General features: G+C 36.1%; 1 protein-coding gene across 6 annotated transcripts in view; it reads right to left on the bottom strand.

Moving 5' to 3' along the window:
- The window catches only part of RAPGEF2 (Rap guanine nucleotide exchange factor 2), a 162103-nt gene that overhangs the window by 66569 nt on the left and 81820 nt on the right, over positions 1 to 13714 (bottom strand). For 5 of the 6 annotated variants that reach the window (XM_032443993.2, XM_032443995.2, XM_032443997.2 and 2 more), the window contains exons 6-7: positions 11907 to 12074; positions 9299 to 9316 (exon numbers count right to left, since the gene is read on the bottom strand). In XM_032443993.2, coding sequence (XP_032299884.1) covers positions 9299 to 9316; positions 11907 to 12074 — 186 coding nt within the window. The remainder of the gene's footprint in view (positions 1 to 9298; positions 9317 to 11906; positions 12075 to 13714) is intronic. The other variant, XM_032443994.2, reaches the window with a different exon arrangement.

Raw genomic sequence — 13714 nt, 5'->3', positions numbered from 1 at the left:
TCAAAAAAAAATGAAGACTGCTCCAAAAGTAATGCCTCTTGTTTCATTATGTTGGCTTATGACATTAGAGCCAGATGTTGGCGTTATGGCAGTAGAGGTAGAACCTTCCCAACAATGCTCCATTACCACATGACAGATGGTAGCAGAGCATCAGTCTGACAAAACAGCCTCTGACATGGAAATGGGTATGAAGCAAAAAAGCAAGTCATGGAACTATTGCACACAGAAAAGAAAAATGGCACTCACTAACATTCATCGATGCTTGCTGAACAGTTCTGGAGACCAAACAGTGGATGTGAGCAAAGTGAGGTGGAGTATGGTGCCTTTCAGCAGTAGTGACAGCAACAGTGGGTCACCTGCCATGGTGCAGATTTTTACAGGCGTGGCAAGCAGGCTCTTGTTCATCACTGGCAAAAAATGCATAGACCTTGGTGGCACCTACACTGTAAGATGATGCTTGGTAGCTGAGAATTTGCTTCATCAAGTGCCACTGTGCTCTTCACAAATTTGTGGTTTCCACGGAAATAAATAGGAAGCATTACTCTCAGAGCTACCCACACAATCACATAAGCTAAACTTCATAAAAATTAAATAAAGAAGAAATATAATTCATTTTTTGTACCTTTCAGTAAAAAATGAAGGGCATTTAAATTAGTTATAGACACTAGAGAACTATATCCTGGAAAGTTTCTATCATAAACAAGTATGAAACCACTATAAAGCCTAAATGCAACTTTGCATTCATGTGTATTTCAAAGCTCATGTACAAACTCCTAGTTTAGACTTAAAGTTTGACAAGAGTAAAAAGGTTTTTTTGCAAATGCTTTTGTAGGTGGTTGAAGTGAGATTATAATGAACCTGATCTGAAATAATTGGACACGATGAGTTATCCCAAACAGCTTCCAAAGTACTATATGAATAAGAAAGCTGGCATCTCTCCCTGAGCCTCTTAAAAAAACATAAAAAATTCCTAATAAGACTAACTACAGATGTTAGGATGTCCCTGGATGGAATTCAGAATTCATAAACAGTAGTCCTGAATTTAAGGTAGAAACTGGTACAGATCTCAGCAGCATCTAAATAATGCCTCTAAACTATTTTACGTTCCAGAATATCATCTCACAGACATTCTCCTAAATGGTGCCAATATTGCTTGGACAATTAAATCTTTTTAGGTTAATGACTAATGCTGCAACAACAGATTGCCTCATCTTCAATTTCAAGCAACCATTGCAAGCAAGCAAATCACAGCTATTTGCAGGAGTATTTAAAATTTGATACAGATTACATACATGCAAAATATTCTTTTTTATCTCATAGACAGAAATTATCAGCATCTTTTCCCCTTTCCTTTGAGGACTGTATAAAGAATCATTTCCTTCTTGTTCAAAATCTAATTCAAAAGACATCAAAATTCTCTATGTTCACCAGATTTACTGTCACTTTATGACTCCATAAAGACAGAAAACTGAAAATAGATGTGATCTAGAAAAGAAGACTAAGTAATAAGGCGCAAACTCCGCAGTCATTACATGCCCTCAAAACACTTGCAGCAAAGGGGCAATTACACAGACATTACACATGGCTGTAGGAGAAGGCAACAGCATTTGTCATATTAATTTTTTATTTGACGCAACCTCACCATCACTACACTGACATTCACTTCACTGCTGGCAACACCAAAGTCCCCTTTAAATGAAGCAACCTGCGCTGCTTTGACAGTGTGTTTATTAATGGTACAGAACATTTGAACAAATGCCCTTCTGCTGAGCTGCTGCTGCAGATGAACCTGTAATCCAGATCCTTGAAAGAATGATGAGCCTGGAGCTGACAGGCTGGTGCATGAGCAGGGCGGATGTACAGCAGCTGCCAATCTTACCTGTGACCACAGGCTGATTTATCACCTCCAGCATAGCTCTGGCACCAGAAAAGCAAGCTTCCAGCATCTGGGCCAGCCAGCTTAAAGTGGAGCAAGCTATAACCTTCCTCTAAAACACTTACCATCAAATTCTATTTTATGTCAGATGAGTTTTTTAATACTAGAGCAGACATAATGACTATGCATACTTGCAAAGTCACTTTACAACATAATGTTTTACTGATTTGCTTGTTGACTATTGGTTACATAAGCCTCAAGTTTTATGTCATTAACAAGGCTTGAAAAGTATACATTATCATTACTTAATGCTAAGAACTGGACATGAAAATAGAAGACATTAATGTTTTCAACTAGCAGAATGGTCACAGACGAATTTCCTTAATTGTTTCAGTACTTTAGGAGTGGAAAATGCATTCTGGCAAAATACTTGCAGCTTTTCCAATGTTCCTGAAGTTTCCTACCCTCTTTGGTGTAAGGAAAAGAGTTTAAAATACCATTAATCAAATCAAAGAACAAGAGAATGCGTCTTTAGCTTTTAAATTGTGAAAAAGAGTACACAAGCAAAAAAGCAAATGCTTTTTCCAAGGTCTAGAATTGATGGTGTGCACAATTAGCAAGGCTCCTCTGCCAGATCTAAATGATGCCTTGCCATCCATACCTGTTTGAGCAAAGGTTTGCTGCAAAGACACAAATCTCCTTACTAGTCCAGGGCAAAACCAAAACAAATATAAATTGTATCATTGTGTTCCAAACAAATTCACAGGAGGAATTTCAGGAACACAGGTCCTTCATTTATGCTAAGAGCCCTCACATTTCATACTCTACTACATGCGAGAGCAGAAAAACATTACTGCTGCTGGATAGTGAAATACCTCATTCACGTGCATCCTACTGCTACATGGTTGAAAGGTAAGCACAAAAATCAGGGATTTTTTTAAGGTCAGTTAACCACTCAAGTTGTAGCCCGTTATGTTCTTCACCAGCTTCCCTGAGTCCTATAACTGCTGTTTGCAAGAAGCTGACACATTTGAACTACAAGTGATGCTTGTTCTGGCATCGAATTCAATGCACCTGAGACCACCAGAGCAGGAGTAACAGTATTAACAACTAATGGCTTAAAAAATTAACAAAAGCCACTCCATTTTATTTTATTTTATTTTCAAAACTCATCTAAACACTAGCTGCTTTTTCTGTCACTCGGTTTGTGGTTCATTGGTTTATCACTTGAGAAACTTTGGCAGTAGTGGAAGGATGTTTTTGCTTTAAGAAAATATAAGATGCTTTCTAGCACTTTTCCTTGAACTTATTTAGAAGCTTTAAGAGAGACTGTGAAATTACCATCACTGCGTTCTCGAGGTGCAAACAGACAGAAGACTGGCAATAAACCTCCATCTTCCACTAGGTTTGCAGATTCCTCCCATTCTGGTGGAAGTTGTAGTTTTTTCACCATATGTGATATTGATTGCTTTCCCTCTGTCCTCTTGACTATTTATATGGACATGTCCCATGGTAGGTAAAGTACTGCTGTTATTTTAAGGAAGTTTAACTTTGGTAGTGCTGAGCACTATTAAAAAGGATTTTCATTCACTTCAGTTATCAATTGAAATAAACTAACTTTTGTTTTTGTCTTCAGACACAGTTTTATCCAGGGAAATTCTCCCTAGAGCCTACTCCAGGGGTTCCCAATTAAAAACAACACTAATCATAATTTAGCAGCATAACATCATTTTCTTTTTGAAGAACTCTCTCCTCATGTTGCTGCACCTTCTCCCTTGTGTAATATACAGCATGCACTATCATACTATGAAAGCCTTGTGCACTAGCAACTGTACAGAAATATTTATCCAGATATTTTGCTTACATCAGTAACAATTGCATACAACCTCATATTTCTTATTTTGGAAAAATAATTATCAAAGTGACCCATTTTAAAGAGTCTAAAAGCAGCATTACATCTTTCAGAGACCTTAAAACAAAATTCTAAGTACCTTTTCTCTCACTCCCTTCACATGACTATAAAGTAAATCAGGGAGCCAACTACCAACCATTGACAAAGGTCCTATTTTTCAAATTTAATACTATTTATTTCCCTTGCAATTTTAGTATCAGTTATGTGGATATATAATAAAATTAGTTGTATCTACCAAATTGTGTCTCTCTAATTTGATTCTACATTGTTTTGTATTGAAAGATCAGAAGATTCTTATCTGAAAACATCAGCATGCTTAGTATTAGGATCATCTTTCATGTCCCGAGAACATTTGCAGACTTTAAAAACCTGTTAGCTGCACTGCACACCTTTATACACAAATTACAGCATTCAAGAGAAAAATGAACCGCTGGTGAGGAGTATTAACAGAGTCAAATGAAAAGACAAGGTAAAATATGGTAAATTTTAGCAAGCACATATACACACGTGCATATTCAAATGAAGCAAAACAGCATAGAAACATTGTCTGTGAAGTTTCTATGCCAGGCATATCAATAATACGCATAACACTGCCAGATGTTCCAGGTGCATAACAAAACTTTACTGCCTTTGAATTGGCAGATAATTAAGGCTAACTACTAAAGAATAAACTCCCAAAACTCATTACAAGCATACAACATAATACTAACACATTAACTAGATCTTACATAAAAGAACAGACTTTTTTCTGTCATACCAAATATCCTTCCATCATAGATGTCTAGATTCCAGGAACTCAAAAAGTTCTCTCTAAGAAGACTTAGTTCCTTAGTGACCAGAGTATGGCTACAGAAGCATATTACTAGAATGGTAAGGAAAAGGGAAGGATTTACATGAGAGCCTTGTAGCAAATTCAAAGCAAAGCAACTACTTCATTTTGTTTAGCAGTTAGCTCCCCTAAACTGGGCTGTCATGTAGGGCAAAGTACAAGCAAAGACTGTGCTTCAACTTGTCTAGACAAGACAGGGCACTGGTATAAGCATCTACTGAACAAAGCAGGATATTTAAGCTGTTTTCAAAAGTTTAAAATTTTGAGTAAATGTTAAATGATTAGAACTCAGAAGTACCTTTTAAAGTTTTCAGAAACAGAACCTTTAGGGACAGATTGATGCCAAGCACTAGTAATTTTATCTTTAAATCACTATGTCAAGCAAAGCTCACATAACAGTAGCACAGATGCTTGGGAAAATGAGTCGCCCATGCTTTAGAGGGTTAATACCATCACTTGTGATGTCCATCTCTGCAGAGATGCAAATATCATATGCTTAACACAAATATGATCTATACCTAGGTACCATTTCCATTTACACATTTGATATACAACCATCATTCCTAAAACAACTTTATGCTAATTAAGATAATATATGCAAGAAGTATTTAAAAACACGTACGGTTTTGTTTTGTATTTCAATTTTCCTCAACTCTAACCAAGTTTAAGTTCCATATTTGTAATTTGTTATATTATGCAATGATCAACTTAGGAAAGAGTTATGAAAAAATTAATTTTCTGCTACATGAACGACATTCCATTGCAAGTGCAATACTCCACACCTCAGAAAAGCAGTATCGTGTATGATATTAAAAAAGAATGCCACAATTCCATAACAACAGAAAAATCCCATGTTATACTGGAATATTTGCTGTTATTAACCAAGTATTGCATGTGTGTTCATAAACTATTGTCAACCTCTACAATCTGTAAACAAGACCCAATGTTAGTAATGTATCTAAACAATGGAACTGCTGGTAAGATTACTGACACCCCAGTTGCATAAAATACTACATAACTTATAGTATGTTGCTCTTTGAATTTCCAAATCCAATCACAAATACAAATCCAGTTACAACATCAGCATAAGCCCTTCTAAAGGGAATAAAAGAACAGTAAATCCCAATGGATACATGAGTTCTTCAGCAGGGATGATGTAATACACAAAAATAGACATGCTTTGACAGAAGCTGCTAGTTGAGTAAATAACGCGCTGCATGTCATTAATTTTGCATTAGTTTGCCAGTAGATATTTCTAAAAGGAGAAAGATCTAACAATTTTGGTTTGCTGCAGGTCCTATACAAAATAAAAAACAATGTTGCTCATATACTAACATATTCCTTGCAGCATAAATGAAGGAAGGAAGCTGCGTGGTTACAAAGTTGCATTTTGACACACAGGGACAGGAAATACATATTGTCTTTACAGCATTATCTGTGGATATAGAATACAATGTACTAACAAGAGTACTTCACAGTAAGGTATATCACAATAACGGTTATAGTGAGATAGTTGAGTAGCATATAATGTGATTGCAAAATAGCATCAGGAAAAAAGAGCGGCTACTTTGCCAACAGAATCATAGAATCCTGAGAGTTGGAAGAGATCTTTAAAGGTCACCTAGTCCAATTCCCCCACAATGAACAGTGACACCAGAGCTAGATCAGGTTGCCCAGGGCCTTATTTCCAGCCTTGCCTTGAAAGTCCCCAGGGACAGGACACCCACCACATCGCAGGGACCACAACCTACAGCTTGGTGTCATCAGCAAACTTGCTGACGAGTGCACACTATCTCGCTATCATTGTAACTGAAGATATTAAAAAGTCCTGGCACTGAGCCCTGAGGGACACCATTTGTCACTGATCTCCATCCAGACACAGAGCTATTGACCACTACTCTCTGGATTCAACCCTGCAGCCAGTTCTTCATCCATTGAACAGTCCACCCACCAAATGCACATCTCTCCAATTTGGAGAGAAGGTTGTTGTGGGGTACCATGTCAAAGGCCTTACTGAATTTGAGACAGATAACATCAGTGGCTCTTCCATGGCCCACTGATGCAGTGACACCATCATAAAAGGCCACTAGCTTGGTCAAGCAGGGTTTGACCTTGGTGAAGCCATGCTAGTTCTCCCGTATCAGCTCTCTGCCTTCCATATGCCTTAGCATAGCTTCCAGGAGAATCTGCTCCCTGATTTTACCCAGCACTGAGGTGAGTCTGACAAGTTGGTCGTTCCCAGGGCCATCCAGTAATTTGAAGTAAATTTTAATTGCAAGAAGAGTTAAGGACAGGGAAGCAAGGTTCCTACAATTTTCTCATTTGCTCCTGACTTTTAAAATGACTTAAAGAAATCAAATAAGCCACCTTATTTTCATATACTCTTTTCCAGAGAGCCACGACTACTGGTGAGAGACTCTGCCAGATCACACATGGTTTCATTTCCAGACCTCCTCATTCAAATTTTCAGTCACTCCTTTCAAAAAAATCCCAAAGGACAATACTTGTCTGCTCATAATACTACCAGTGGGATGAATGGCTCCAAAGCACACAGCATGTGAGGATGAAATTATTGTTTTTGTAATAATACAAAAATAATTGTAACCTGAGGGAAAAGCAGAGATTATCATTGGGCTCACACCCACTGCTCTTTTCCTTCCAACATTCATGGGATAAATAGATTGCCTCTAGTGAACCTCAAGCTGAGTAGGTTAAGAAAGCCTCCTGAAGATGGCAAGAATTGTGCCGGGCTTCAGCAGGCAGCTTTAACCAGTCTGGCTGAGGATGCATCAGCAGCAATTTTCATAAAGATGTTAAAAAACCCAAACACTGTCAGATTATCATGGAGAGGGGAAAAAAAAAACAAACAAAAAAGCAAAAAAAAAAAAAACATGCTATGGGTTTGTTTCAGGGCTGGTGCTTCAGCATTTTACCTATGGGTCTACCTATACTTCTAATACTATTCTATTTTGAAGTTTCAAAAAAAAAAAAAGTCCATGTAAAGCAAGAAAACCAAACAGTTTCTTAGGAGGTAGACATTCTTCTCAGTCAAGTCACACACACAAAGGCTAATAAGCAAGTTAAATCATCTTCACGATAGATGCAAGCAAAATATGATTATGTCTAAAGTTAAAATACAATTTCTATTACCAAGTCAGGAGGTACTAATCTAATTAAAGACAGTTTCAGACACTAAAAGAACAAGTAAAAATTATTTTAAAAAATATATACAAGATTTCCCAAAATCAAGTAAAAGTAGCTCAGGCTCACCTTATCAGAACAAATTCATTTTACTGCACTAAAACTCATGGAGAAAAGGATGCTAACAAGTTGTTTTTGTTGTTATTTTTACCCCAGAAACCATGTTCCAAAATCCACACACCTTGGTACAATATTTAACATTAGGTATTATTTCAAATGGTCCTTAAAGAATTAGCGTAAGTTATCAAAACATCGCGAATAATTCAAAATTCATATCATAATTTTAGGATCAAACTATCACTCTTTGCCATAATATTTTATTACCATACGTAACCCAGGATTCACAAGCCCACTGAAAAATTGGTGAGCACTGTTCTCCAGATAAAAGAGAACTTATTTCTTCCTGGAAAGAAAGGTATCACAATGAAGAAAGAATTTTAGTGCACAAGTCAATTGCATCTGACAATGGAACTGTATTGAAATTTGAATCCTTTGAAGTTGTTTAAACAATTCATTGACTAATGTGGTATGGTCAAAACTCTTGAAATAAGTACCTTTATGACAAAATTTCAGAGGAATTGATCAAAGAATAACTGAAGGCAGGGAAGAATTCTGCAGATAAAGAAAATAGTTTTGTTTTCAGCTCTATCACAAGAGATTTCTCACACATAATAGCAAAGACACTAAACAGTTTGATGAGATTCATTCTTAGCAAATACTAGATTTGCTGAACGCTTATTTTGACACTGGCAAATGCAACTCATCTGCCAAAGGCAGCACTCAGGTCTTCAAATTACTATGTCTGCATTTGAGATCTGATGTCAGCCAAAACTTCTTTATTTTTGGTGTCATTCTGTGATACTTGACTCACTTGGGCAAACTTTCCCCCCTACCTAGCAAGCCATGCACACATCTCACAAAACCTAAAAAAAAAAAAAAAAAAATACCAAAAAAAAAACCAAAAAAACCAAAGACAAAAATACAACCCTACAAAATCCAACTGCTTTTTACAAGATCAGTGCACAGCACCAGGAAAGAAGATAGAAGATGTGCAAAGGGCACTCTTGCAAGTGCTTATCTTTGCTCCTCACCTTCTCACACTCCATTTCACCCTCCTAGTGACAAAGGTAGAAAACAACTACAAGTGTCCTTATTTTTCCAATCACGAATAAAAGATAAAAGTCACATGAGTAAAACCTCTGTCAATAACTAAATATTTTATTTTTCCTACTTTGATTTATCAATCTGTTTTCTCTAAATCACAAGACATAAAAGCAATGAAGAAAGGTCAATCAGGCTGGGCAAGGGCCATCAAACTCCATTCTCACATTAGTATTTTGAACGTTATAACAAGATGGTTCAAGTGTCAGAGCAAAGGCTAGGAGGCACTTTCAGTTAGAACATTGCATCAGCATTATCACGACACACCGCAAACCCACAAGTACATTGTTAGTGGACCATACACAGTAAGTTACAATACCTGAGGTTTAGTGCATTCCTGTGAGCCAAAATGAAATGAATGCCATATAGGAGGAAAGGAAAAGATGAACATTATCAGACATGCCATAGTACATTCCACAACTATGAAGATAATGTTAAATTTATGTTAATGAGGGTCCACTCTCTCCTACATTTTGGCTTCATGTGCAGAAAGTCATGCCACAACTAAGAGTACTGCATTTAAGTTCATGAAAATCACAGACATGCATTTAAGATAGCTTCATATTTCCCTCCACATTTCCATGAAACTTTCCTCAGAAGATAGAGTTTGGACTTTCTGAAGAAAAGTATTGAAAATACAGCATTAATGATCTATCAACCAAAATTCATACTACATGATAAGTAAGAATTTGGATTAGGAATAAAAATAAGTAAATTATACATTCAGTTATGATATTGAGGACGCTATCAAAGCAGCTCTATTATTTTAAACATCATGCATCTAACATCTAAACAAGAATCTATCCACAATGAAGGGCAGATTTCAAAATAAATTCACTGTATTCATTCATTTTCAATGCCTTTAACATTATTTACTGCAGTATCTGTACATCTATTTACTTTTAATGCTGCTCACTGTTCATTCCTAACTGGGACCAAAGATGAGACCTTGACAAATGCTGACTAGTAAGCCCTTAAGGTCTGTGCTAAAATATGCTTTGAATTCCTGTGTTGTTGATGTTTTTTAATCCTTAATTTCTCTAGTTGATTCTTCAAGAAGTTAAGACTAAAAAATATGAACTCAGGGGATAGAAAATAGGAAGACAGAAGAGACAATGAAGTCTTTAGAACAAGTGCTGGAAGCAATAGAAAAGGTATTGACAAGAGAAGAGAATGGGAGAGCATGTGTACAAGATCACCAAATGCTGTAAAATAGGAAGGAATTAATCAACATGGGGAGAAAGCCTATACTACAATCATTTCAGTTTTGTCTGATACAATATTTGCTTTGAGAAAAATAAAGTCCATCATACACATCATATTACTTTTTAAAGCAACATTTTACTGCAATTATTGCAGATTTTACAGTTTGTTTGGCAATCTCTTCCAACTCAAAAAGAAATCCCTCTTGCAATGAATTTACCAACACATATACAAAATCACTATGAACAAAACAAAAACAGTACAGAATGGGCTTTTGCTCTTACTACCAAAGTTAACTTAGAAAAACTCACTATGTATATCTAAAGTGATATTTATAAAATAGGCATAGACCTATGAATGCAAATGGCATCGTATATTATCTAAATATTGTCCTACGTATTATATAAATATCACACCGGAATGGTTTGAAAAGTACAATGTAAACATCAATATCAATAGGAAAAATTCTTCCTGCGCTCTTAAGTCCTATGAAGTCCAATTCTGCATTTTTATTTTTCAAAAATAAAATCAGTAAACTGTTTCATCTTCAAATCAAGTGAAATGGTTCAATTCATATTAAATTTAGAGGCACTTAAAACTGCACTGAAAATTAAACCATTAAAAAATGTTGCATAAACCAAAAAATAATTGTTGGCATAAGTAATTGTTCAACTTACGAGGAAAAGCCTGTATAATTAACAGGAGATGTAATCAAACATCTACACACTCAGAGACACATACTGAATATACTGAAATCAAAGAATAAAGGAAAAAATGGAATACTACGACTCTGCATTGGACCAAAGACAGCATTTCAAAAGCTAAAGTTCTAATCCTGCATATTTATATGCTCGTGATTAACTTTGTGCAAAACTCAACCAAATGAACTCACCAAGACTAAACATGCACAGAGTTATTTGTATCCATGCCTTCATGGTTTTTGCGGATTTGGAGACTTAACCAATCAACTGTGAGCCAAAGACAAATGTCTTTTCCAGTATTTTGTTCACAGTTGAAATCAATACAAGCATTAATCTCAGAGAGCTTTCCCCAGTTTAAAAGACATATAACAAAACCTTTTGGAGAATACTATTTAATTAATATTTTGGTCCCAGGAGAAAGACCACAAGCTTTCAACATGTAAGATTACCCAAAAAAAAGAAATCACATAAAATGACAAAATGATCTCCCTAATGAAGAGCAGAATACATAGCTCACTGAAACCCGTGTATGTGAAGGGCTCGATGCAGATATCAATAAAGATTATTTTGACATCTAAGCTCTAGATTCCAAGAAGAAACAACAGAATTAAGCCAAAAATATGGCCTACTAAAATGCAGTACAGTCTCTTTTCTGCAACAGCGGTCATCATGTATGTGAATGAGTTAACAAGAGCACTGTACACTAAACCACTTGTACTGTGATCTAATATCAAATAGAAATTAGAACAGTTTTTTTTTCCCACAACTACAAGTAGTAACGACTCAAACACTGAGAAATAATAGGTGACATTCACAGTCAGAAACCATGCTTTCAACTATGAACTAAAAAGGAAATTGCACACACTCACCTAGCAATGAAAGAAAATGCACAGTATTTTAAGGGGAAACTCCTCCCCTGCAGAAACATACATTTTAAAGATACCAACACATCTAGATGTATAGATTTTTATATTCAGTAGTTTTCCTGCTTATATTGTTGTGAAACAAATACAGATAGCTTACCGTATGGTAGCCTCTAGGCAGAGGTGGCTTCCCCACAGGATAAGGATCAACAGTATCAATAATTGTTTGTCGCTCCCCTTTTTGGTTGATTTTCCTAAACCTCCTTCGAGACTGCCTGTGAGAAGCTTGACGCTGAAAATATTCTTCATTTTCATCCATATAATCGACCTATAATAGATTCAAGGAAGAATCGTTCCCCATAAGAAATAAAAATGCTTTTGCATGTTAGAAATACAACTATTTCTATTTCAAAAACAGCAGTTAGCTGTAATTTCTGCATTTTCAGCTCTACAAAGAGTGAAGCCATTACCAACAAAATAAAAAAAAAAAATCAAATGCCCAGGGAGATGATAAAACAAGCCAATTTAGCTATGAACAGAAGTACAGAGTACCAATACTTCTTTCAAATATGCTGTCTCCATCCCCTCTCACTTCTTTTTCTTGCACAGAAGCAAATTATTCACTGCTAAAATCACTATTAAAATAAACCTGTATATGAGAGTAGTTGGTTGTTTTCCTACTGACTTCTCTTCGACATCTCAGATCTTTCCTAACCAACCTACGGCAAAAGCTTTGCTTTTCAATAAGCAGCACTATTTGTTATTATTTAGTTCCACATTTTGAAGAGCATAAAACACATTTTCTAACAGACTGGATTAACCTAAAAACAAATTAAAAATAATAGCAGGGATAATAAAGATACCTATTCGGTATATCCCAATAAGAAGCTACAGTAAAGCTTCTCAGTTTCAGATCCTTCATAGCACTAAATTACTAAACAACAGCACATTGAACAGAAAAATATTTCAAACTAATAATTCTGGCTTTCCTGAAAGAACATTATTTTTATAGCAATTTAGCTAAGAGTCAACATCCCTTCTGTGTTCACCCTATCAACAAAAACACTACTCCATACTAACAGGGCAACAACAAGAAAGCTTTTCATTACTGGCCACACATGGGGATTCAGTTAATCCATTCTTCAATTGAGTTGAACCTGCCAGGGATAAAAAGTAGAGGTGCAGAGAAGGGATTACCAGGCACCTAGCAAGGATCCTCTGTAAGGACCCTTTTCAGTAAGAAAAATAAGTATTAGACAAATAGAAATTGCATCAAATCAGTCAGAAGTGTTATGTAACTTTCAGTGTACAAATACAAGAGCATAAGCACAGTTTACCTGGTTTGCCAGCTGATAACCCTGTCTGTCCAGAAGCTTACTTCTGTCTTGCTGCTTCCTCAACTAATTTCCCTATGCCTATATTACAATCACTTCCCAAAAACTTCAAAATGGACAAGACAAACATTCACATAATCAACTGAGCTATAATCTTGCAGAGAACAACCTTGGGACCATGCATCCTTTCCTGAACTTGTGGTCAGATATCAGTGACACAAACTGGCAAGATAAATCATGGGGCTGGCACAGGGCATTAGTAGTGGGCTGCTGCTGAGAAGCTGCTTCTAAATAAGAGAGTATTAAAGAGAGCTTTAGGGCTAAGGAAGAAGCAATTAGCATTTCTTACACATGCCTTCCATTTCTCTTTCTGTACTGAATTAAATTCATAAGACAGGTTTCTCAAGTAGAAATAGAAGAAGAGAGATGACCATTAGTTCAGATGATGCATCCAAGACTAAAAACTTGTGTGTCTGTGAACCCTAGAAAATGATGCTGTTCTGCCCCTAAACTACACAGCAGAAACCACCAACAGGACAACCTGCACGTAGAAAAGCTTCAAAACCTTCAAACTGATTCTTAAAACCTGATAAATGAAAATACATTTCATTTAAACAAACAATTACTTAAACAA

Source organism: Coturnix japonica, chromosome 4 (genome assembly GCF_054131305.1).
Source record: "Coturnix japonica strain WE chromosome 4, WE-NBRP24, whole genome shotgun sequence".
Classification (NCBI taxonomy): Eukaryota; Metazoa; Chordata; class Aves; order Galliformes; family Phasianidae; genus Coturnix; species Coturnix japonica.
The sequence above is the reverse complement of the archived record's forward strand: the minus strand, read 5'-3'. Positions and strand labels throughout refer to the sequence as shown.